The sequence below is a fragment of the Myodes glareolus genome, chromosome 27 (assembly GCF_982192425.1).
Source record: "Myodes glareolus chromosome 27, mMyoGla1.1, whole genome shotgun sequence".
NCBI lineage: Eukaryota > Metazoa > Chordata > Mammalia > Rodentia > Cricetidae > Myodes > Myodes glareolus.
In genome coordinates, this window is record NC_142052.1 from 29847898 (window position 1) to 29875249 (window position 27352).

Consider the following 27352-nt stretch of genomic DNA (forward strand, 5'->3'; position numbering starts at 1 on the left):
CATGAAAAATGATGGCAAGACAGGATTTCTGATCAAACCATCGAGTTTATTATTTTCTCAGAAGCTGTTATATAGCAAACAGGCAAGGGGGCAGGGAGCTGTGTCAGGTCTGCTGGAATTCAGGCCTGGAGACATCCCTAGCTGAAAAGTAAATACTGACTTCTTTTGGAATCTAAAGTGATTTTCTTGATCTAAGGTCTCCCTGTGTAATCCTGATGACCTCTATCTCTTCATACTACTTAGTGATAATATCACAGGCACATGCCACTGCACCAAGTTTGTCAAGTGTTTTTGGTGGTTCACAGAAAGCATTTTTGTAGATTACTTCATATAACAATTGAGCCCATAACATTTCAGTTTCTTTCATTCTATGGATACTTATTGAGTTCTTACTCTGTGTCATCTTCAATGACTACTGAATCAATTTGAAGCCATGTGTTTACCATCTCCATAACAAATGGTTGAATGCATGCCATAAGATATTACTGCTTGCTTAATTTTTTTAAATCTTTCATACATATGTTTCCATTTGCATTCTTTGTATCCATTTTGGTATTGAGTATTTGCTGACTTTTCAGAGGCAATAACAGGATAAGTAGTTAAAACACTTGGTGAGTCATTTCTGACTCTGAGAATTACTGGTGATGCTAAATCCTCTGCCTGTATCTCCTCTCCTTGTTCTGATAAGTTCCTCAGTCTTTTTAACATTGTCTTTTTAAAAAAATATTTCTTATGGTTTATTTAGCTTTATTTTATGTGCATTGGTGCAAAGGTGTCAGATCCCCTGGAATTGGATCTTCAGACAGTTGTGAGCTGCCACGTGGGTGCTGGGAATTGAACCCGGGTCCATCTGGAAGGGCAGTCAGTGTTCTTAACCACTGAGCCATCTCTCCAGCCCCTAACATTGTCTTTTATATAGCCTGCATTTCTTGACCTGTGAATAATTTTAATGATTTCATCGAATCAATTAATTTCTGGTTCTTGTTCTGCATGTGTGATTCCAAGATTTTAAATTTTTCAATTAGTGATATCTTCTCATCCTTAATTATTATTTAGGTGTTATGTATATTACCTTCCTGAAGAGATGTTTTTCTGCTAGATTATCGTGACATTATAACAGAATTTGATTATCATTTCAACAGTATGAAACCTTTCGGTTAATCTCTCAGTACCTTTTGGAAGGTTTCATAACACATGTGTCATGGATTGAATTTTCCCTCTCAAATTAAAGTCTTCACTTTCAATTGTATAAATCCTTTCAGCTAAAGTCTGTATCCTTTCTAAAGTTTTCACATTCTTGACCCCATTACCAAACCATTTCTTTAAGAATATAATAAGAAGATCAAAACTATTAGCCAGTATGATCACAAAAATATATGTAGAAGGTAGCTCATGTAGCCCTTGTAGAATTGCATCCATAGTAGAAAAATGTTAAATTCATGCATGGAGATATTGTCTGCCATTACTTTGAAGTTGGTTTACAATTTTGAAATTTATTTATTTATTTATTAATCAAATTAACTTACCTCCATTATTACTTACAGAAAATTCTTATAGATGTAATAATCTTGATTGACCAGCAGGTGTCAAAGTTGCAGGAAGAAAGAAGATCCTAGATCAATACCTGAATTGCCTGAGACTTAGAAATACTAATAAAGTTAGTTACTTACTTAAGAACAGCACATCCCCAAAGTTTAGAATTGTGCATAATATCAAGGAACACAGAACTTGCAGGCAGTTATAAGCCGCGAGGTTACTGGCTGAAACTCAGGCTATGGATTAGAAGAACCAAACTGGGAATGTAAACTGGAGCAACCCCTGTTTTGAGAGTCTGAGCTCAGTCGGATCAGAATAGGACTGGCATAAGCTATAAAGCCACAGAGAAATGCCAGCAAAAAGTCATAGGCAGGAGAAAGTCAGCTGCTTAGTAGAGAAGACCAAGTCACATGGCATGGGTGCCAGGAAACTCTCAATTTGCCACATAGCAGGTCAGCCAAATGGTGCACAGGTGTGTATCAGAGGGATAGTTTATTTGCAGAGGGGTACTTCAGCTGCATGTGATGGGAGAAGACTGAATTAGGGGTCTGGACAGGACCCAGCAATGGCTTGGACTCTGGCCACATGGTTGCCAATTTGTGGTTGTACAAAGAGTTCCTCACTAGAATAGAGTGTAACAAAGGTTTATTAATCTGTGAATGAACTCACAGAAAGAGTAGTAATCCACAGTCCTCTGTGAGCATTGGGAACTAGAAATGAATCCAGCAGCCAAGAGGCCTGAAAATGCTTTTCATCTGCATTTATGGTACAAGACACTATGCCCAAGGTTGGCTGCTATCTAAAAGGCTATTGGCTGAAGGAGTTCTCACAACACAAGCTACCCCTGGTACACTTGTTTTTGTACCACAGTGGATGGTGATAACATTTCTACCCAGTCAAGAAATCTCCTGAAGCTCAGTCTTCCCTCTTGCTCACCCACTTATATGATGCCAAATAGTATAGGTTAATCATATATATTTTCATCAACCCTGTCAATATTTCCTACTTTTCTTTCCAACCATCTCCCTGTCTTCTGACATTGCTGAACTTGAATCACCAGCTTTATTACTTTTGCCCTACCAGATCCCATCTACTTTGGAGCAAGGTTCCCCTGACTTCTTAAAAACAATACCATGATTTCTTTGGTACAATCTTATATTTTTTTTTAGAAATATCTAACAGTATTAAAAAGGAGAAGAGAAGAGTAGTTTTCTTTGTGCAGAGTGGAAGCAACTGTTAGCATCTCACCACAATTTTCCAGAATTTTCTACAGACTTAATCATATGGGAAAATAATTTATAAAATCAGATTAGAAAAGAAGTAAATGCAATGTTTGATGATCTGCCCTTTTCCCCCTCCCACTGATTATGTCATCATATTATCCTATAATCTAATATTTCTTTTAAAATATTTTCTTATGTCTGTTGAAAATCACCATTGAATGCCACAGAAAGTTATTTAAACATTCTTTTTAAATTGCACATCAAATTTTCATCACTTTTTGCAATATGGATTGACATATTTTGTACAATAAATAATGCTTGCACATATTAATCCTTAATAGAACCATATTTTCATTTTTTCTATGTGTGTGTGTGTGTTCATGTGTGCATATCCACATGTATGTGTGTGTATCTAAATGTATTTCATGTATTCCAGACTGATCTCATCCTTACTTTGTGCTTGTGGAGTTTCTTTAACTTCTAATCTCTCCACCTTTGTCTCCTAAGTACGAGAATTATAGGTATGCACCACAATGCTACATGTGCCCTTCATTTTTTCTTAAACTAGATTCCTAGTGATTACAGGGAAGGATTAAAAGATCTGACATGCTAAGGTCTTCTATTCATATCCCAATTACTGTATAAGCTGTTTATATTGATTTATTACCCCTCCCACTACTTAGTTAACAATAGGCACATGATCAAGAAAAGCAGATTCACTAAGTGTGTAAGGGAAGATGGTATAATGTCAGAGACTAAATAAAAATAGCATTGTCAGACTGCTGTCAGCCCCGAATCATGAATGCATGAGCAGTGGTAACTTCCCCTTGGAACTCTGTGTGTATCAACTACAGTGGGGGACATTTAGTCCAGCATTGCTACAAATCCCTTGGGGAGAACTCTACTTAGGAACCACCACTTGGGTAAAATTAAATCCTTGGCTACACAACAGAAAACTATTTTTAGCAGAATTCAAAGACTTAGAGGAAAAAAGTGTGTATAACTAAGATAGATACTGAATAGTGAGAAACACTGTACTTAGGTGTCCTTACAATAGATACAAAAATATTTGTCACATAGTTTAATGGATATAATTCATACTTGGGTATAGTGGTATATGCCTTTAATCCCAGCAGTTTGAGGCATCTGTCTCTGGTGGCAGCTATATGGATTCTCCTCTGACGCCATCTACAATTTCTATATATTAATTCATTAACCAATAAAAGCAACAATATATAGAAGGACTTCCCACAAAGACAGGCAGACACTAATCTATATAGTTCCAGACTAGCAAAGGGCTATGTAAGATTTTGTCTTAAAAAACAAGAAATAAAATCAAATAATGTAATTCATAAAACTTAAAGATTTAGTACAAACTGAAAGTAGAAGAAATTAAATTTAAAAACTATTTATTTCATTTTATGTATATTAATATTTGCCTGCTTATCTATATGTGCATCATATGTTTTTTTAAAAACTTTTTTCCGATTATTGATAGCAATCTAGTATCAATCTAGTATCAATTGCTTATAAGAGCACCCAACGAGACTCAAACATGGGTCCTCTGCCAGAGCGTTAGGCGCACTTAGCCACTGAGCCATGGCTCAAGATGCTGAGTATGTGCACCATATGGATGCAGTTTCCATGGAGGCCAAAAGAGGGCTTTGGGTCACCTGGATCTATGTTGTGATCTGCTATGTGGCTGTGAATCCTCTGCAGAACAGTAAGTGCTCTTATCTGCTGAGTCATCCTTTCAGGTTTTATTCCTCATCCTCAAGTATTTCCTTTATAAATGAAATTGTAAGGTATATTATTTAGATCTAGAGGTGAGTGTGGTATGCTAGCACAGTTAAATGCATGACATAGACATTCTGGCCCTAATTAAAAAGAGTTGTTGATTATTTTGTGGTTAGGTTGTTATTCATTTATTTTCCCCCCTGCAACAGGGTTTTTCTGTGTAACCACTCTGGCTGTCCTGAAACTTTCTTTGGAGACCAGTCTGGCCTCAAACTCATAGAGAGCCTCCTGCCTCTCCCTCCTAATGTGGGGATTGGAAGCAAACAACCCTATTGCCCATCTTGAGTTCTTGATCATTTTGAAATTTTTCTTTGAGATATCTTTAGAATGATCCATATCACATCTGCAGAAAATCCGTGTTTTATTTATCACTTGTGTTGAAGTTTCTTTGTTCTTATGGAGGAAAATATACTAACTAGACCCCAGGGGGAGCAGCTTCTAGTCTTTGCTCTGCTCCTTTATTTCCTTCCTCTTTCTAGCCTGCCTCACTGAGAGTCCCAGTGGACGGGGCAGACCCAAAAGGGCAGACAGAGTCCTTTTGAGGGGCTGTGGTGGCCTGGAATCAGCTAGCAGGAGGGCCACACTGATGTTTGGCATTCAAAACACGGACTGCACCTCAAGCAGCTTCTGTCCCAAGCAGCAATTGCAACTCCACATTTACGAGCAGCAGTTTGTCCTATGGGATACAGCAATGAAGGAATTCTGTTCCCATAGGCACTGGCCTCAGGCTCACAGAGATATGAGATAGGGAATCCTAACAAGAGACTCAGAAAAACTATATCTAAATCTCTATCCTTCTATGGAAGTCAGGATTTAAATATTTAGGTAAATTACTGCTAGCTCAGAGAGATTGAATAGCAAGATCCTAATGTGTTCTTTTTGCTTGCATTTATGAAAAAAGGTGTGTCCTTCTACTCAGCCTTCACTTAAAAACTCTCACATCACTTAGTTTCTCCCTACATATTCCTATCAGATGGTTGCTGAGGCAGCCAGTTGACCAAAGGCTAATTTTATTTATTCAAACAATGTAAAACCTGTTTGCATCATTTAAAAAAGCTTCAAAATATGTAGCACAACTTTTCACAGTGAAAATAATATTCCACAACAGCAGACCACTGTTGGTGGTCAGACCTCGCTCACTATGGTGTGAATGACATGTAAATAAAGATTGCACTTTTGTTCTTCAATACACAGAGCTGAATAACCACACAAAACTATATTAAATACAACACTATTTTGTCAACAGCTCAGGTATATTGCTATATAGTTCTTACATCTTAAATTAACCCATTTCTGTTATTTTATATTTTACTGTGAGGCTCGTGGTTTTTTTTTTACCTCACATCATGACTCTCGGTGGCTACATGGCATCTGCATGGCTCTGCCTACTTTCTACCTCCAATCAATTTAGTTTTCCAAACTAGCTATATTTTCCCCTGCCATAAGCCAAAGAAGATTTTTTATTAAACAATGGTAATAAAGCATATCCCTACCATACAGAAGGGAATCCCAAATCAATCATGCCTACCATTGAGGCCTGTGTGCATGGGGAGTGCCTATTCTCAGTGTCTCTGAAGCTCCACCTGCTCATAAGCTCTCAGAAAGGGACCCTGTCGGGAGGTTGGGCAGCCACCCAGGATAGATGCAGAGAGCACAATGATAACATGATGACAGCTACAGCAAGCCCCCCTCAGATGAATCAGGAATACTGAAAGATGCAGTTGTTGTCGGGTGGGGTTGGGGAGTAACCCCAGCTTAATGATGTTCAGGGTGTTTGCTGTCCTATGACCAGACAGGTCTGGGTTCTTGTGCTTTTTGACAGACCTAACTTCAACTTCTGCTGAATCTCCCAGAGGTCTAAGTCTTGCCTAAATTGTAAGAAATTCATCCAGCTCTGTTCATGTTTGGGGAGAACATCATGCTATCATGAATGTCCCTACATATTCATGCTCATAAATGTACTACATAAAGGTATTCAAGTTCTGGAATTGAGCCAGACTAGATATTTGAAGAGTAGGATTTTTGCTCCCTGCTCTTGGTATACTATTAGAAACCAAATGTAGAATGAAGGCAGCAAACTCCACTGGGTCAGGTACAGGGGAGTAACCACTGAGTGAGTTAGCCAGAGCCAGAGATCACTGAGTGTCCAGACATAAATCTGAGACCTTCAAGGGAGTATAGCTAAGCCAGGACCCCCATGGGTCTGGGCATGAATCTTGGGCCTCCAATGAGTAGACAGGAAACAGATCTCTGCAGGGCTGAGCATGAGTCTGGTACCTCAGAGGGAAAAATCCTGACTCAGGACCTCTGTGAGTTCAGGAATTGGTCTAGGACTTCAAAGGGAATAGACAGGAAACTGAAACTTCTGCAGGTGCAAGCATGAATCTGGGATGTCTTAGGGAGTAAGCCTGAGCCAAGACTTCTGCGGTTCTGGGCACACATGAGCCTGGGAACTCTGAGGTAGTAGACTGGAGCCAAAGACTTTTGCAGGACCCACTCTAGGTCAGGGACTTCTGCAAAAGGGGATGCAGACCAGAATTTACAGAAACAGGTTAAAGCTGGTAACCTAGGCCAAAGTAGTCATGAGACAACAAACTCCAAGGGAGCAGAGCAAAGCCAAGGAATGCTGAGTTATCTCCAGGAACACAGGGTAACCCATGGGGTAACTAGAACTGTGGTACTGACTGTACCATGAGGAACAACCATTTGAGCTTTGGATTCATGGGCACCTAGAAGATTAATCAACAGAATCTCAAACAGCAGCCCTAACCACACCTATTAGAGGAATAAAAGAGTAGAAAAGATAAGAACAAAAGCAACACCACAAATAGCAATAAACACCAAGAAATAAAGAACAGCAAGACTTGAACAACCAAATATAGATGAAGCAGAAGAAAATGGTCTAAAAATAACTTCAAAGGGATGTTTGAAACTCATAAGAGGAAATGAGAATTTCCCTCAAAGAAATGGAGGAAAAGACAAACAAAAAATTGGAAGATATCATCAAATCCCTTAAAAAAACAAGAAAAAGCAATCAAACATATGAAAGAAACTATTTAAGACTTGAAAACTGAAATAGAGACAATAAAAAAAACAAGCCATGGGAATTATAGAAAAAGAAATTATGAGAAAATCATCAGGAACCACAAATGCAATCATGAACAACAGAATATGAAAGATGGAAGAGAGAATATCAAGCATTGAAGATTCAATAGAGGAAATAAACTCATCAATTGAAGAAAACATTAAATGTAACAAAAGGTTAACCCAAAATATTCAGGAAATATGGGACACCATGAAAAGGCAAAACCTAAGAATAATAGGAATAGAAGAAGGCGAAGAAGCTCAACTCAAAAGCACAGAAAATATATTTAATAAAGTTGTAGAAGAAAACGTTCCTAACCTAAAGAAAGATATGCCTATGAAGATACAAGAAGCTTACAGAACACCAAATAGACTGGATCTATTAAAAAGTCCCCTCACCACATAATAATTAAAACACTGAACATACAGAGTAAAGAAAGAATATTGAAGCAGCAAAGGAAAAAGGCCAAGTACCATATAAAGGTAGTCCTATCAGAATTACACCTGACTTCTCATTGGAGAAAATGAAAGCCAGAAGGTTATGGTCAAGCATTATGCAGACATTAAGAGACCACAGATGCCCTCCCAGACTACTATACCCAACAAAGCTTTCAATAACCATAGAAGGACAAAAGAAAATATTCCATAACAAAATTAGATTTGACAAGTACCTAGTCACAAACTCAGCCCTACACAAAATACTAGAATGAAAACTCCAACCGAAGGAAGTTGGCTTCACTAACAAAAACACAGACGATTGATAATCTCATAGCAGTAAATCCCAAAGAAGGGAAAAATGCACAAATTAACATCACCAACAATGAATACTAAATTAACAGGAAATAGCATTCACTGGTCATATTAATGCCCCTTAATGTAAATGGACTCAACTCACCTATAAAAGGACACAGGCTAACAGATTGGATACAAATACAGAATCCATCCTTCTTCTGCACACAAGAAACACATCTCAACCTCAAAGACAGACATTGTCTCAGAGTAAAAGGTTGAGAAGAAGTATTCTAATCAAATGAACCTACAAAACAAGTGGGTGTAGCTATCCTCATATCTAAAAAATGGACTTCAAGCTAAAGTCAATCAAAAGAGACAAAGAAAGTCATTTCACATTAGTCACAGGAAAAATCCATCAAGAGAAATCTCATTACTGAACATCTAAGCCCCAAATACAAGAGCCATGATATGTAAATGAAACACTTCTAAAGCTTAAAACATACACTAAACCCCACACACTAATAGTGGAAAACTATAACATTCCCCTCTGACCACCTGACAGGTCAGTCAAACAAAAAATGAACAGAGAAATAAGGAAACTAACAGATACTATGACTCAAATGAGCTTAACAGACATCTATAGAATATTCCATTCAAACAGAAAAGAATACACTTTCTTCTCAGCACCAGATGGAACCTACTCAAAAATTGACCACATATGTGGTAACAAAGCAAACCTTAACAAATATAAAAAATTGGAATATCCCAATGTACCTTGTCAGATCATCATGGTTAAAACTAGAAGTCAACAACAATACTAATTCCAGAAAACCCATGAATAGATGGACATTAAGCAATGCCAACCTGAAACATCAATGGGTCAAGGAAGGACTAAAGGGAGACTTCCTAAAATACAATGAAAATGACCACACAACATATCTAAATTTACGGGAGACAAAGCAATGTTAGGAGGAAAATTTATAGCACTAAATGCCTACATAAAGAAGTTGGAAAAATCCCATACTAGGTAAGTAACAGCACATTTAAAAAAACTTGGAACAAAATGAAGAAAACTTACTTAGGAGATCTAGATGGCACTAAATAATCAAATTGAGAGCTGAAATCAACAGAATAGAAACAAAGAAAACAATACAAATAATGAACGAAACAAAGAGTAGGTTCTTTTAGAAAATCAACAAAATAAACGAACCTTTATCCATATTAATGAAAAGGCAGAGAGAGAATATGCAAATTAAGGAAATCAGAAATGAAAAGGGGGACATAAGAACAAACATGGAGGAAATACAGAGAATCATCAGGTCATATCTCAAAAACTTGTACTTTACAAAATTGGAAAACTTAAAGGAAATAGACAACTTTCTGAATAAATATCACTTACCAAAATTAAATCAGGACCAGATAAGCAAATTCCACAGACCTATAACTGCTGAAGAAATAGAAACAGTCATGAAAAGTCTCCCAACCAAAAATGCCCAGAACCAGATGGTTTCAGCTCAGAATTCTACAAGACTTTCAAAGAAGAACTAAGACCAAAACTCCTCAAATTATTCCACACAAAAGAAACAAAAGGAAAATGGCAAAATCCTTTTTATGAGGCTAATTACCCTGATACTCAAACCACAGAAAGACATTATAAGGAAAGAGAATTAAAAACCAATCTTACTCATGAACATTGATGCAAAAATACTAAATAAAACACTTGCAAATCAAATCCAGTAATACATCAGAACCATCATCCACCATGATAAAGTCGGCTTCATCTCAGAGATGCAACATATGAAAATATGTCAATGTAATCCACCATATAAACAAACTGAAAAATAAAAACCACATGATCATCTCATTAGATGTCTAAAAAGCTTTAGACAATATACAATATCTCTTCATGTTAATAGTCTTGGATAGAACAGGGATACAAGGAATATACCTAAACATAATAAAGACAATATACAACAAGCCAACAGCCAACATCAAACTAAATGGAGAGAAACTCCCAGCAATTCCACTGAAATCAAGAACAAAAAAAGATTGTCCACTCTCTCCATATCTATTCAATATAGTTCTTGAGGTCCTAGCTAGAGCAATAAGACACCAAAAGGAGATCAAGCAGCAAGTTCTCTGTGGAGCCTTTGGTAAGTCTCAAATGCATCTGGATGTCACAGCCATTAGAGAAGATGGTCTTCTTCTGGGATGAGAGTAGGTGGAACAGCATCAGAGTCACAGAAGAAGATGTGGAGCAGATGTTCTAAATGAAAATATCACTTAGAAATTGTATATGGGTATGTATAGGCATGGATACAACCTGCACACTGCCATGAAGACAGTGTTCCAAGCAGGGTGACCAGGTACATAACTGAGCACAGAGGACAGAGGAGGTACACCGGGCATGTGTGGTCAGAAAATTCCTTCAAGATAAACTCAGAGACTTTTGTCTTACTTCTGAGCTAAATAATGCAGAGTTATGCTTTTATACACAGTAGAATGGAATGACAGAGGATGGAGGGTATTGAGAACACAAAAACTTTTAAGGTCTTTTTCAACATGGAAACATGTTCTATGACTTGGGGACTCCACATCTTCTGTAGGTTACAGTGTGTCCATGTGAACAGTGAGGATGATATCCCTAAGAGGGAATATATGGAAGTATGAATAGGCAGCCTGAAGAATCACAAAGAAAAAGTTGAATGAGAAATAAAGGTCTTTATTGTAGGACTTCTTAAAACCTTTAAATGGCCAATGTTTATTGGTAGCTCTCCAAAAGCAATGTAGACTATGCACTTCCGAACTTATCTGAACTCACATCCACTTCACCTCTTATCCTGTCACAGAGATGTTACCTACAAACAGCATTTGAGAGCTGATAGCCTGGATCAGAGGTCCTCAAACTTACACACATACTGAAATTATTTTGAAGACTGTCAAAACACAGTATGTTTTCCTTCCAGAGTTTCTGGCTTAGGGCAGATGTGTGCTGTTGCTGCTCTAATGGCACAGGGATGAATGTCTCTAAAGGTTCTGACATTGCCGCAGCCTCTAAGCCACGGCTTACACTGTTCTCACTATCTGGAATGTTCTCATTTATCCATCACTTATAGTAGCTGATTGTCTCTTCAGACTAGTTCTGGTTGCCACACACCCTATGCTTTGTGTCTCAGGAAGGAGGGCAGCTACTGACCTGTAAACCTGTGAGTAGGCACAACCCCAGAGACATAATCTGTTTGGTGGTTTATATGGGCTACAGCTTTAGAAGATGTCTCCTTTGTGTCTCTACTTCAAAATCAGAAATGATTTTAAAATTAGACAATGTCTGTCCTTCTCCAAATCCAAGCATGATGTTAAAAGATAAAATTCAGAAATTCTGTCTCATGTCAACAGCCTTCTGGTATGGGACAGAAAGAAGATAGATTTTAAAGGAACATTTTACTTTCCTTCATGCCCATTTTGTCTATAGTTTATCTTTCACAGAATATATGTCTATATTAATAATGTTTACATTTTCAACAATGATCAGTTTCTAAGAAAAAGATATTTGGGCCCCACAATGTCTCTACCTGGTTGATATAACAGCATGATGCTGATAACACTACTATGAGACCGATTTATTGGTACAAGCTGTCGATATGGTGTACCTTCTTGCAACATTTTGGCCGGAATTCCAAATAAAAACTTCAGAACAACCCTTTCGAATACTCAGAGACCATTTGCAATTATACAAAACAGCAATCTTGAAATTCAACCATTATTTTACTTTTATGATATTCCATGGAAAGAATAATCCCCCATGACATCTGGAAGCAAATCTAGAAGACACCATCCCCTCTCCCAAGAAAGTTTGTCTTCATGGTCAGGGACAACATTTAAGAGTTGATTACTACTCATATAGGGTTGGGGGTTGGGTGAAATTTTGTACACACAGAGATCTCAAAAAAGAGGGAAAATTAAATGGAATAATAGGTAGATTACTTACTCACACCAACAATAATAGTGAGTAATAGAATGAATAATTGTGAGCTATTATTTATGAGTAATATACATTGGTATAGACCTTTGTATATTGATACAAGTTCAAATTATATAGAATGTTTCTATTTTTTGTTTAGAATATTTGTAACACCTATGCACAGTTATTTTGTCAGATGGTATACATGCATGATTCTACCTCTGTTCAAAACATTTTTTGTTGATAAAATTTTATATTTATAATATTGCATTACACAATTCTACCTCTGATCAAGATATTTATACATTGTTTACATTTTGAGGTCATTGTCCTGCTCTAATGCATAGTTGTTTAAAGATTGTCTTATATTCTGATATGAAGTTTTATTCTTCAACATTGTAATGAGACTTTGATTGATTGCTCAGGCAGTCAGTTGTCTCTGTTCTACTACACTTTTTGGAAGCTGTTAGACTTCACTACCTGCCTACTCAAGTAATATTATTGCTCTTCTCATGCCTTTGACGGGGTTGAAGATGAGATAATCATACTTACCATCCTATTATGATCTAGCCAAGCTGTTTCTACTGGAAGACTTAGACTCCTTAGAATAGGATGTTTATGAAAACATTAGAATGAATTCCTTTTTAAATATTGTTTATGCTTGTTGTAATTCTAACTTTATATGATATATGTTTCTTGTGTACATAGTTTTGTATTGGGTTTGGAATTTCTTATTTAAGCAAAAGGGGTAGGTGTTGTGAGAGCTCCTTGAGTCAATAGCCTTTAAGATACCAATCCACTCGGGCATGGTCTCTTACATTATAAATGAATGTGTAAAGTGTGTGGTCACTTTCTTGATTCCAGTTCTTGATTCTGGCTGCTAGATTTATTGTATACAAGATCCATTCATTTGTAGGTGCTCATCTGACCTTTCAAAGCCCAAGATATTCTTACACTCTAACTTAGTATTTTCAAAAGTCAAAGATTCAATTAGTCCTCCTCTAGCTTCAGGGTCTGTCACTCTGAGTTGTACAGCCTTCACAACACATCATAAAAACATGAACTCAGTGTTGAATAATGAATTTAGAATGAATGCAGCTTTGTTAAGTAAAATCAAACACTTCTTTCTTGTGTGTGCGTGTGATTATAGACTTGGGAACATGGCAAGATATGGTATGAATCTTCAATTTTTTGTTGGAAAATATGTGTGAATTATTTTTAATTAAATGTTAGAAATCATTTGCCTTAGCTTGAGGAATTATTTCATTCAGCTACAAAATTAAACAAAGTTGCATATTTCAGCTATTAATTTCTTACTATCAATTTTGATAATTAACCCATAATCTTCTGTGTAGCAAGGATTTTTAAACTGTTTTTTATTCAAGTATATGTTTTTTCCACTACTTTCACTCTCCCCTCCCCTTCTCCCATTATCCATATGCTCCCAATTTACTAAGATCTTGTCTTTCTCTATGTCCTATGTAGAATATATTCATGAATGTCTCTATTAGGCTCTTTTTTGTCTATGTTCTCTAGCATTGTTAATTTTAGGCTTGCTGTCCTTTGTTTTGTATCTAAAAGCCACTTAGAAGTGTGTAATTTCTTTTTCTGGGTCTGGGTTTACTCACTCTTTTATGACGTTTTCTAGGTCCAGCTTTTGCCCATAAATATTTCTTTTTATATGAGTTCTCAGTGATCTGGTTTCTCTACAGAAAGCAGAACACTAAAACAAATGGATATTATAGGGGCTAAAGATAATCCAATGTAAACTATAATTATGCTCTGAAACTCTATCATCCAAAACTCTCCACAACCACAGAAGTTCGAATCAATTGGTTATTCTTGCAGAAGGCCCAGTATAGGTGTGGTATTGTACTGGGAACAACTGTTCACAATTTTTCAGTCCTGTGCCCCTAGGCAGAAATTCACAAGGACTGAAAAGGTTACTGAGAAGTTTCTTTATAACATAAGGACTAGAAAACAGAGAGAAGAAATACAGGAAAGGTCAGGGAAATATATAACTTGCAAGGCACATCTCCAGTGACCTACTTCCTCAAACTATACTATAAAGATCACACTAACCCCAAATTGTGCCACCATCTGGGAAACCAATCAATAAGCATATAAACTGTGGGACTATTTCATTTTCAAACTCTAACAATGGCAATACACTTCTAAACACCAAATCTAGTTTGGTGAAATCAGACGCCTGACATCAGAGGTTGACTTCTCTTCCAAATATATACACACACATATACATTCACACATATACATCTCCATAAGTATATACACACACTCATGCACAAACTTACATACACAGATGAACACTAGTACATACAATCATTTATACACACAATTCTTTGCTTATTTTGCTTGTGTATCTTTCTATATTTATCTATGCCAGTTTATATTTGTAACATGAACATTCCTAGTCATTTAGTAGGTTTTAGGTAAAAAAGAGGTCATATTCTCATGAGTACCAAGGTTTTGAATATTTTACAATCCAAATCCTTCCAAATAAAATCTGCAGTGGAATCATTATTCTGTTATATACTCTGAAGATCTGTCACTCCATTTGCTTTAATAAAGAAATGATTGGCCAGTAAATAGGGATAAGGCACAGGGAGCATGACATGAATGTGCCTTGTTAATAAAGGTTCGACTCTGTGGTAGATAGTAAATAAAGAATGTGTTAACTTAAAAATGTCAGAGGTAGTAAGTAATAAGCCTGATATATTGGTCAAGTATTTTCAGTTATTAAAAGCCTCGATGTCGTTACTTTGAACTGGCAGGTAGGAAAGAACTGTTTACTGCTGCGGGATCTCCTTCTGCTGCTGAGATACCGCCCATTAGGGCGTGGTCTCTCTCTCTTTAAAAAAGCAGAGGCTGTCCTCCATTCTCTCTCTGGCTTCCAGGTCGCTTCCGGCTCCTAGACTCCTTTCCTGATCATGCAGCGGGTCTGTTGTCCAGGACAGTAATCTGTTAGTTTTTTCCCCTTTGAATAAATAACCATTCTATTAATTATAATTCCAAACTGGTGTGGGATTGTTTGTGACTTACGCCTCCAGTTTACGAATTGCATTCCAATGTGTGGCCAAAATTTTCACATAAAATCTGAAATAGCTTGGAAAAGGAATCTAAACAGAAAACTACATAGTCAGATGCAGCTTCTCAGTAACTGCCTCTTTTTTTGGTGGGCTAGGCTAGTGATCAGTGATCAGAGGCTTGCCTCCTTTAACAGATGAATTTCTGAATAAGCATTTGCAGGAAAATAGGCAGTTCTTTTCATAGACCTTAAGTTTACTGGTACTGTGTCTTCTTTCTCTTGCTGACCTGAGAGCCTAGGTTATGAAACTGCTGGACACTCCCCCTGTATTTCTGCAGATCAAAGAATGTGCAGCCCTGACTTGATTCTCCAGGACAGACATGCTCAGGTGTCACAGTCATGTGTTTGTGGCTGCAGCCCACCTTTTGTCTTTTATTTGACATGTGGTGTGGGAGAATTGTCTGTATCTGTCAATCATATTTTAATAAAACGCTGATTGGCCAGGCAGGCAGTATAGGTGGGAAAGCCAGACAGGAAGTAGGGGTGGAGCAATGAGAACAGGAGAATTCTGGGAAGCAGGGAGGTTCCTCAGCCACTCCTGCGCAGACCACCGAAGAGGCAGCATGTAATTTGCCCAGCTGAGAAAGGTACGGAGCCATGTGCTTATGTAGATAAGGATAATGGGGTAACATAAGTTACAAGGACTAATAAGGAGCCTGACCAAATGGGCCAATCAGTTTATAACCTTATGGAGTCTTGTGAGTGATTTTCTTTGTTGCTTGCCAGCTGTTGGGGTACTGGGAGGGACAGAAACCCCAACAAGCCGGCCCCACATGTTACAAATGGCGCCAACGTGTGGACAACTGTATCCACATAAAGCCTGAGACAGCTTGGGAAGTAATTCTAGAACAAAATAACAGCATTATGCATGGTTTCTTGGTAGCAGCAATTTCTCAGGTCTGCTCTGCTTGCTAGAGGCAAGCAAGTGCTCTCATCTAAAAGAGGCTTCCTGACTCAGCTTTAGCTGCAAAACCTTGCAGCTCATTAAGAGGTCCTGCCACAAAACACTTAAACAGTGTTGGTGAAAAGCTGACCGCGTGCTTTTCAGCTTTCAGCCATAGCAGGATAAAAGCTGCGCCGTTTTAAAATGCCAGCTTTCTGGGCTGTCCTGCCAGGGCAAACTCTGACTCTTTCAGGCAGGCAGTCCGACTGAGTGTGGTCTGTGAGCAGAATGCTGCAGCTTGCTGGCAAGGACCTTGAAACGCCATAGAGTTGTGGAAGTGAACACAGCTCTGGCTGGTACCTCAGCCACGAGGATCTAGCCGTCAAAGCCACAGCTTTCATCCTCTTCTTAAAGACTCAAGTGGTCAGAAAAAGAGAGATATACAGTAAAGAGAGATTCAAAGGGGAAGAAAACCTCTAAATGGTTTACAGTATGTTAAAAATATATGCAGGATAAAAGTTAAAGTTCTTAAAGTAAAAAGAAAGAGAGTAGTTGGGTGTGGTAGAACACACCTTTAATCCCAATGCCTGGGAGGCAGAGGTATGTTGACCTCTGAGACTTTAAGGGACAGAGGTAGTTGACCTCTGTGACTTCAAGGTGTGGTAGCACACACCTTTAATCCCAATGCCTGGGAGGCAGACACAGACAGATCTCTGAGTTCAAGGTGTGGTAGCACACATCTTTAATCCTAGCACTGTGGAAGCAGAGAGGCATGGATCTCTGTGAGTTCAAGGTGTGGTAGCAAACACCTTTGAGCCCAGTACTGGGGAGGCAGAGACAGAAGGATCTCTGTGAGTTCAAGGACAGCCTGGTCTACAGTGTTATTCCAGGACAAAGATATACAGAGAACCTGTGTCAAAAAGTAAAAGTAAAAATAAAAGAAATAGAGGTTAAAAATAAAGCTGCATAAAGATGGAAAATACACAGAGAATCTTGATACTGTATGCTATTATGCTCTCTTTGAATTGTTTGAATGCTGAGGATGGAACAATAGCTGCTAAAAGACTTTTGTTTATAAATGCTGCTGAACTAACCCAAGATAGGTATTTTGAAAATACCTTGGCTTCAAAATTGAAGTCAAAAGGTATGTTACTTTGGAGAAGAGATTTTACTTTTGTTTCCACAGAAAATGAGAGGCTCTGGATTTATTCAGAGTTAAGAAAAATCATCTTTGATCAAGGGAGACCTTCTGAGAAATTTCCGGTAGAAACAGATGGCCTGGATGTCTGAATTCTACATCCAGAACAGATTCAAGACTGCTGCCTGAGATGATCAAGACTCACAGGATACTCCAGTCAGGACTTGATTATAACTCTAAATTTTCTTTAGGTCCCCATAAGATCATCAGCGCCCCCAACCAGCAGGAAGTAGCCTGAAATACTACGCCCACATTCCCAACAAATGGACTATGGTTATTTTCCTTTGTTTAAAAAAAAAAAGAGGGAAATGGTGTGGGAGAATTGTCTGTATCTGTCAATCATATTTTAATAAAACGCTGATTGGCCAGGCAGGCAGTATAGGTGGGAAAGCCAGATAGGAAGTAGGGGTGGAGCAATGAGAACAGGAGAATTCTGGGAAGCAGGGAGGTTCCTCAGCCACTCCTGCGCAGACCACCGAAGAGGCAGCATGTAATTTGCCCAGCTGAGAAAGGTACGGAGCCATGTGCTTATGTAGATAAGGATAATGGGGTAACATAAGTTACAAGGACTAATAAGGAGCCTGACCAAATGGGCCAATCAGTTTATAACCTTATGGAGTCCTGTGTGTGATTTTCTTTGGGGCCTGCCTGCTGTGGGGTACTGGGCAGGACAGAAACCCCAACAAGCTGGCCCTCATGTTACAGACATGACTGCATCTTGAATAGTTCTGGACAGCATTATTGGGAATTACCTTCAACACCTTCACAGAAATGTCCTTTCTTAGTCAATATACTGATCTACTTTGTTACTGTGCACTATATCAGATAAAAATTTACCATAAAGTTCTGTGTTCAAAGATATGATTGCTGACTTCTACTGCGGAATCATAATTTCCCCATTTTTAATTCTGTGTCCAATTTCTTGATAGTTCAGAATTTTGAGTTACTTAAATGCATGTTGCTTGATTGTGGTTTACAAACAAAAGACAGGATAAGAGAAAATTTTAAACTGTGAATACAAAAGTGATGTTTTTACTGTCATTAGTAGGAGGTGCCACCAATAAATGAAAACATGACTGCTCTTTCTGGCCAACCAAGAACCACCCACAAATTGTAAAATGAACTCAAGCAAGGATACATCTAATAAGGAGTTTTTAAGTTCCAATTATGGCCAATTGCTTTTGTTAAATATTCAAATATCTTTTAAAGACTTTTATTATCAGCTTGTTTCCTGATTATTTTTTGTACTTTTCCCTCATTTGGGAAAGATTTGGGCTCAGAAATTCTTTAAGAACTAAGTCTAAGTTAATTTCCAATACTATCAGTCATTTATTTCTTCTGGGCCAAGGATGAGTTCAGATGAGCTTAGATCAGCCTTTTATACCTTACTGTTATTAATGACATGTCCATGAGGCTGAAAAGAAGGCTAAGCACTTAGAACATTGGGGACTCATCCAGAGAACCTTTGAAACCCAGCACCCACAAGACAGTTCACAACTGTCTGTACCTCCAGTCAGAGGAAAGTAGACACTGTCTTCTGGTCATACACTTGGTACGCTCACTGGTCAATTTAGATTCTATATCTAAATTGAATTTCATTTCTTTTTAAGGTAATAGACACATGAAGAAAATCTATTTAATATAGAAACAAATACAGATCTGTCTTTTAGTATTTGCACATCTTGTACCCTTTGAGGCCAGAAGCATGCACTTGATCTTCAGGACCTTCAATTACAGGGAGTTCTGACCAATCAGATATGATGCTATGAATCAAACTTGTCAACCCAAGAAGAGCAGTATGCCTGAGACAACTCTCCAGATCCAACATGTCATTATAATGCTAAAGGTATATAAGTCTTCCTTCTCTTATTACTTGAAGGATAAATTCCACAATAGATGGTTGGCAAAGGATTCAGTGGATGGAATTGGTACATTGCTCATTTTCATTGTTACGACAGCTCTATGTGAGGGAATATTTAAAATGTTGGTTAAAATCAGTCTGACTCCAGACAGATTTTATGAGGAAAACTTCCATAATTTGGGATAGTCTTTGTCTTTTGTGATCTTTTTGAGATAAGGCATGTCCATGTAGCCACTGATGCCAGGTATGCATTATGTGGAACAAGCTGACCTCAAACTCACTGAGATCGGACCCACTCACTCTCCATGTTCTGTGATTATAGCCCTGCACCTCTAAGTTGAGCTGAAATCTGTGTTTTTAAAGGACTTAATGAGTCATAACAGCATAAAGAAAGACTTAGAAGGGAACATCATTATTTTAATGAATAAAAATATTTCTTGAAATTCTGTAATTTAAATGGCCAAATAATTTCATATGTTCACAATAATGGGCTATTTTTATTGCATTGCCAACTCTATCCATTTAAAAATGTTTGATGTGTGTTTTTGTGAATACACATGAGCCATGTTGTTCATGTAGCACAGACTGGAAAACTCACAGTTATCTATTATCTACTTCACTTTGTGAGTTTTAGTGCTTAAACCTAAATAGTCATTTGGCTGCAAATAACCTCAAAGACACTTCTTTGAGTGTAAAAATTATTTGTGAAGGAGTTGATGTAGGATGTGCTGAAGTGAACAAATATGAAAAAAATTGTAAGAGTATTAGGAGAAACAAGATATAGAAGCCAGGTTATCATAATTTGGAGGAATGAACTTTACTAAATGATACAATTCTCTGGCATGCACTTTTGGTTCTAAGAAAGTTTTACAAACACATCTTTTTCTCGGCATAAAAAAAATTTTAAAAATCTGTTTCTGAGACTATTTTCACATGCAAAGAGGATTGACTATCCAAATTGTCCCTTTTTTTATTCTTGAATGGAAATGCATTTCCAATCTGAATAGAATAAAAGGGCTTTACTGTTGTAATATTTCTTCTAATTGAATTTGAGCACCAATGAGATGACTCAGTGAGAAAGGATCGCTTTGTGCAAGACTAGAATCCTAACCTGGATTGCATCTCAAATTTTGCAGCAAAATGGATGGAGCTAGAAAACATCATTTTGAGTGAGGTAACCCAGACTCAGAAAGACAATTATCACATGTACTCAGTCATAAGTAGGTTTTAATCACAAAGCAAATAAAACCAGCCTACAAATCACAATCCCAGAGAACTTGGACAACAGTGAGGACCCTAAAGAGATATACATACACAGGAAGTATAAAAAGACAAGATCACCTGAGTAAATTGGGAGCGTGAGGACCTTGGGGGATGGTTGAAGGGAGGGGCAATGCAGGGAGGGGAGCAGAGAAAAATATAGAGCTCAATAAAGATTGATAAACACATTTAAAAAAGATCAAATTATAGTGTCAGATACACAGTTGATTGCTGATTATACTACTTTATTACATCTATAAAAGATAAATGAAAATACTTCTTTGAATACACACAAGGTATTTAATGTTTCTTAAATTTCCTTTATCAGTCACGTTCACATAGATATTGTTAAATGCTGTTGAAAAAACCATACACATTATGAGTTCATCATCTACCCTTGGACTTGTATTCAGGAGGCAGACACATGAGCATCACGAGTTCAAACTTATCCCTGAATCTTTACTGAGATCCCCAGCTAAGATTAAAAATAAACAATAAATTCTCCAGTGAATTTTTTTCCAATTATCGATTGATAGCGATTCAGTATTGATTGCTGATTGATCGATCGCTAGCAGCGTCAAAGGGACTCGAACCTGTGTCCTCTGGCACTAGAGCAGAGCATTAGGCGATCCTAGCCACCGAGCCACAGCTCAAGCTGCTTCTAGTGAATTTTTGAAAAGATAAAAATTAAAAGTACAAACAACAACCAACCACATTTACTTAAGGAGAAATATAAGGACTACAAAATAAAATTCACTAAATGGATTTGCCACATAAAGCACACTTTTGTAATTGCCACAAATATTTCAAAATTGAAAACAAAATGCAATGATTTCCACTAGTCTTGAGTGAACATGGTTTGTAATTTACTTCCTTCAAGAGTGTAATTTTACATAAAGCTAAAGAAAACTGTGATGTCTAGACATTAACCAATTGTTTTCATTAATAGAAATCTTTTTTTATGAGTTTGTTCTTATTTCCAGAATTCAAACTGATATAAATAGACATAAATATTTTAAGGCACTAGAGTCATAGCTAGATGAGTTGAAAATGTTCAATCACAGGATTAAGGTCAGATGTCTGACAGCTTCCTATAATTTCTTCTGCAAGAAGATCCAAGGAATTTACTTTCTGTGGATACAGAATGCACATTCAAATACACACAGAGACAAACACATACATGACATAATTACAGATAAAACAACTTTTAAGACAAACATATTTTCCTTCATGAACACTTTTCTCCTGTAAACATTCATTCCTGTAAAAAAAGGAGCGGAGAGGTGTCTTACTGCCTATTTATACTATGGACTGGTTTGTAAAGAAAAGCAAAGTTAGACTTGAAGAAAGAAATTAATTGTTCTAAGAAAGTTTAGCTGTAGAAATGTTTGGTGCTGATCTCCTCCACTCCCCTTTGGGAATATTCCATAAGATATTTATTGCTTCTGTGCTCCTATGGGCGAAGTAATTTTTCAAACAGAGGTATCAATTTGATCTTGGCTCAATTCCAGGAATTTCTGAACCATTCCAGTGAAAGAGGTATTCACATAAATCTCCAATCAGGAGATTAATTTGAGAGGGAAAAATACATAGGTATGAACACCTTAGCCAGTGTGGAAATGAGCATAGGGCTCATTTAGGGCTTCTTAGTACCAGAGGTCACCAAAGGAGATCGTGAAGGAGGGAATTTGCTGGATTTCAATTCCTCATCTAGAAAAAGCTCAGAGATGGCTTGATTTTATGCTGAGGGATTGCCTGATTTGGTGCCAAGTTGGACAAGGGCAGAGTTTGTTTTTATGGTTCTGGTTTGAGAGCCAAAGTGTGTTTCTTTCACTGGCCCTTTTTAATGTTTTGACTGTTTTCAGGGAGATGTTGTTTCTTTACCTAGATCTAGATTCAGAGACAAAATGCTTTCCTTTGGCTCTGTTCTAAGGACCAATGTGTGCGGTTTTTTTTAATATTTATTTATTTATTATATGTTCTGTCTGCGTGTGTGCCTACAGACCAGAAGAGGGCACCAGACCTCATTACAGATGGTTGTGAGCCACCATGTGGTTTCCGGGAATTGAACTCAGGACCTTTGGAAGAGCAAACAATGCTCTTAACCACTGAGCCATCTCTCCAGCCCCCAATGTGTGTTTTTTTGAATACCCTTTCTCCAAACCATGATACTTCATAAAAGATTTTGTCCATTAGTTTGCTGGTTCAAACTAAAAAAAAAAAAGAGGTATGGTGCTGGAACAGATTGCTGACACTATCAATTATTTTTTCTACACAATAACTTCAGTTGGTTAATTGACTAGAATTGGCTTAACATCTTAAAAAAAATTTACAATAAGCCCTCAGTTTCTTCCTCAGGTCAAAAAGATTATGGTAATATGCACAAGCTATATCAGATTGATTACACACACAGAATCTTACTATTATATAAAGTACAAAACATTAAGACACTGAATTCATTTATATAGTTTACCTACAGTATAATTTTTCTAGGATGGCCTAGTTTACGTATTTGGAAATGATTGTGAAATGTGATTTACCACATATTCCATTCAACAGATATCTCTCCAGGATGTGTTCTTTTATGCCCTTGAAGAGTACAGGGCTCTGCAAAGGCCTTACCAAAGTGGTTTCATTCATAGGGTTGTTTTCTAGTATGCATTCTTTTATGAGCATGAAGATAATTTTTATATGCAAAGGACTTACCACACTGATCACATTCATAGGGCTTCTCTCCAGTATGTGTTCTTTTATGAGTTTGAAGATAACCATGACGTGTAAAGGCCTTCCCACACTGATTACATTCATAGGGTTTCTCTCCAGTATGCATTCTCTTATGCGTTTGAAGATAACCATGACGTGTAAAGGTCTTACCACACTGATTACATTTATAGGGCTTCTCTCCAGAATGTGTTCTTTTATGTGTTTGAAGAATACTGTGTCTAGCAAAGGTCTTCCCACACTGATTACATTCATAGGGTTTCTCTCCAGTATGTGTTCTTTGATGCAATTGAAGAGTAATGTACTGTGCAAAGGCCTTACCACACTGATTACATTCATAGGGCTTTTCCCCAGTATGTGTTCTTTTATGCAGTTTTAACGTATTGGGAAATGCAAATGCCTTACCACACTGATTACATTCATAGGGTTTCTCTCCAGTGTGTGTTCTTTTATGCAATCGAAGAACACGATGACTTGCAAAAGCCTTACCACACTGATTACATTTATAAGGTTTCTCTCCAGAATGTATTCTTTTATGCATTTGAAGAGTACTGTGTTGAGCAAAGGCTTTTCCACACTGATCACATTCATAGGGTTTCTCTCCTGTATGTGTTCTTTTATGGTTTTGAAGATTACTATGAAATGCAAAGGCCTTACCACACTGATTACATTCATAGGGTTTTTCTCCAGTATGCAGTCTTTTATGACTTTGAAGACCAGAATTTTTAGCAAAGGTTTTACCACACTGATTACATTCATAAGGTTTCTCCCCGGTTTGTGTTCTTTTATGTGTTTGAAGAATACTGTGTATAGCAAAGGCCTTACCACACTGATTGCATTCATAAGGTTTTTCTCCAGTATGTATCCTTTTATGCACTCGAAGAGCACAAGGACGTGCAAAGGCCTTATCACACTGATTACATTTATAAGGTTTTTCTCCAGTATGAGTTCTTTTATGGCTTTGAAGATTACTGTGAAATGCAAAGGCCTTACTACACTGATTACATTTATAAGGTTTCTCCCCAGTATGTGTTCTTTTATGGCTTTGAAGATTATTCCGAATTGCAAAGGCCTTACCACACTGATTACATACATAGGGTTTCTCCCCGGTATGTGTTCTTTTATGCATTTGAAGATAAGCACGTTGAGCAAAGGCCTTATCACACTGATTACATTCATAAGGTTTCTCTCCAGTATGTGTTCTTTTATGCCTTTGAAGATTACACTGAGCAGCAAAGAACTTACCACACTGATTACATTCATAGGGTTTTTCTCCAGTATGTGTTCTTTTATGGCTTTGAAGATTACTATAAAATGCAAAGGCCTTACCACACATATTGTGTGCATATGGTTTCTCTCCAATATGTGATCTTTTATTACTTTGTTGTATTTCACAAAGATCAAAGTCTTTACCATCTTGACTATATTCATAGGGTTTCTCTCCAGTGTGTGTCCTTTTATGCATTCGATGATGACTGTGATAAGCAAAGGCTTTTCCACATTGTTTAATTTCGCAGCATTTTTCTCTGGTATGTATTTTTTCATTTCTTAGAAGGTGAGTGTTATAAGACAAGCCTTTAGCACCATGAGAATATACTGAAAACTTCTCTCCAGTTTGATTTCTTTCAATCCTACAAGAATAATTGACACATGTAAAAGCTTTACCACATTCAATGCACTGTTGAACATCATATCTGTATGAATTAATTTCATAATTTTTTTAAATTATAAAAGGAATTGAAAATTGAAGTGTCATAACATTTTTTTAAATCATGTTTTGTTCTCTCAGGGGTTATTTTGTATCTGGAAAAATACTTGGGATTATAAATTCCTTTGTGTCATGGTTTACCTTTCTATCTATAGCTATATTCTTTCTAGGATATTTTTTACATTTTTGAAGAGAACTGCATACACTGAGTGTTTTACCAACTTTAATGCATTCATAAATTTTTTTATATTGTGAATCATTATACATTTGCTAAACGAACTAAGACACCTGGAAATATTTGTACAGACCGACAAAGAAACTTATGTTTTTTTTGTAATATGAGTTTGTTTATGTATTAATAATGATGGTAGAAAATGAATTAACTTTGTATTCTTGGATCAAATTCAACAAGTATACTCTTCATAGGAACTACATTTTATCTTCTTAATTGTTCTTAAAAAGAGGTATGCTAAATCTTTCCATATCCCTATGTTCATACACTGTGTCGAGAGCGCTATATATATATGGAAAAATAGTGAATAAGGATTTCCACATTGAATCCTCAAGGTTTGACTTTCTGTTCCTCACAGACTTGTGGTATAGATACTACAGTTTCTGCACAACATCTTCTATTTGACCCTTAACTCTAGCAGTTGCTTTCACTAAACTTAACATAGTCACAAAAAGTATATAAGTAATACAAGATTTGCTATGGGCTATTGATTTAATAGAAAGTTTTGCAACTATACTTATCATCACTGAAATGTGTATACATTTTTTGTCATGAGTAGCAAGAAACAAATGGACTGGCAGATCTACTATATAGCTCTTATGGTGCTATGACTGAAATGGTGATACTGTTTAGGCATTGCTTCCTTGACTTTTTTTGTAAATGAATGTCTGAGGTATATGGATTTGTGAGAATTTAATAAGCATCAATGTGTTTAAAGCTGTGCTTATTTACACTATTGTTTTTTGTTTAAAATTCCTAGGACATATTATAAACTCATCAGAGTCACATTGTTATGAATTTGTACAAGAAAATTACCTTGCATGTCTTCTAGAACATTGGCAATGTTCTTCAGTGTTACAATCTTCCCAAATGCACCCTAAAATACAGTACCAAAATTTGTATATTATTTAACACTTTACAATAATTAGATTTTTATCTTAAGTACACCTAGGAACTATGACTGTTATTCACCTCATTCTACTTCTTTCTAAATCAAATTACAGAACAACATTATAAACCAAAAAAAAGTTGTCTCCATATTTTTAAACTTGAAGGAAATTCATTTTTACCTATAGTAGTTAGGTTCCTGTAGGTCTCCAGCATCACATCATTGTACAGATTCTTCTGGGAAGGATTCAGTAAATCCCACTCTTCCTTAGTGAAGATGATATGCACATCATCATAGGTCACTGCCTTCAAAAATATATCATAAATGTGTACAACGTAAGCATGACAGTGACATCATTGGAAATGCATACTTCTTTGAAAGTACTGTTGTATGATTCTGCTGTTACCCATTCTTATTCCATGACATAGACAGTCACTTTAGAAGAAAATGGAAAAAGAGAGTCAATTCTGTCATTTCTCTACACTTTTAATGGGATTTCACCTTATAAGAACAATATCTATTAACAGGGAAAGAAACCTAAAAATCAACAGTACATAAGATGCATGAGAAAATTGTATGAAAAATTACTGACTACAGAAAGGAAAAAAAGATGTACAAACTAGATTTATTGATGTGTTGTGCCTTTAACCACAATATTCAGAAAACAAGTGAGTATATTGTCTCTGAGTTGAATGCCAGTCAAGTCTATGCAATCATGTCCAGAAGAGGTGGAAGTACACATTAAGACCCTGTCTCCATTGCAAATCTCAATGAAACAAACAATGGAATAGAATAATTGAAAGGCTTTTATTGAAGTTACTACAAAGGGTTGTTCTCACTTTAGGTCTGTATTCATCTTCCAGACCCCTCAAGTCCCCTAATATAAACTGCAATACCAATAACATTTTCTAGAAAAGCACTGTATATACATACAGTTACAACAGGACAGATGAAAACAATAGAAGTATATGTTATAAATACATGGCATCCTGGGAATCAGAGTGATATTCTCTGTCAAATTTTAAAATTCAAGATAAGCATGAAGCTCAGAACGGCAGCTTATACTTGACTTGAAAAAAAAATATCTACATTTCAGGGCCATCATCCATTAAAATAAAAACAATTAGAGCCAGGAATGATGCCTCCCTTTACTTTCAGGAG

General features: G+C 36.9%; 1 protein-coding gene across 1 annotated transcript; it reads right to left on the reverse strand.

Moving 5' to 3' along the window:
- Positions 1 to 10558: 10558 nt before the first annotated feature.
- On the reverse strand, positions 10559 to 26491 carry LOC146889354 (uncharacterized). The gene is made up of 6 exons (XM_087902358.1): positions 26373 to 26491; positions 26119 to 26179; positions 24476 to 24993; positions 23888 to 24223; positions 23348 to 23719; positions 10559 to 10638 (listed from the first exon to the last, which is right to left on the reverse strand). Exons 1-6 carry the CDS (start codon positions 26404 to 26406, stop codon positions 10559 to 10561), a joined length of 1401 nt encoding a protein of 466 aa, XP_087758484.1. The 5' UTR covers positions 26407 to 26491.
- Positions 26492 to 27352: the final 861 nt, after the last annotated feature.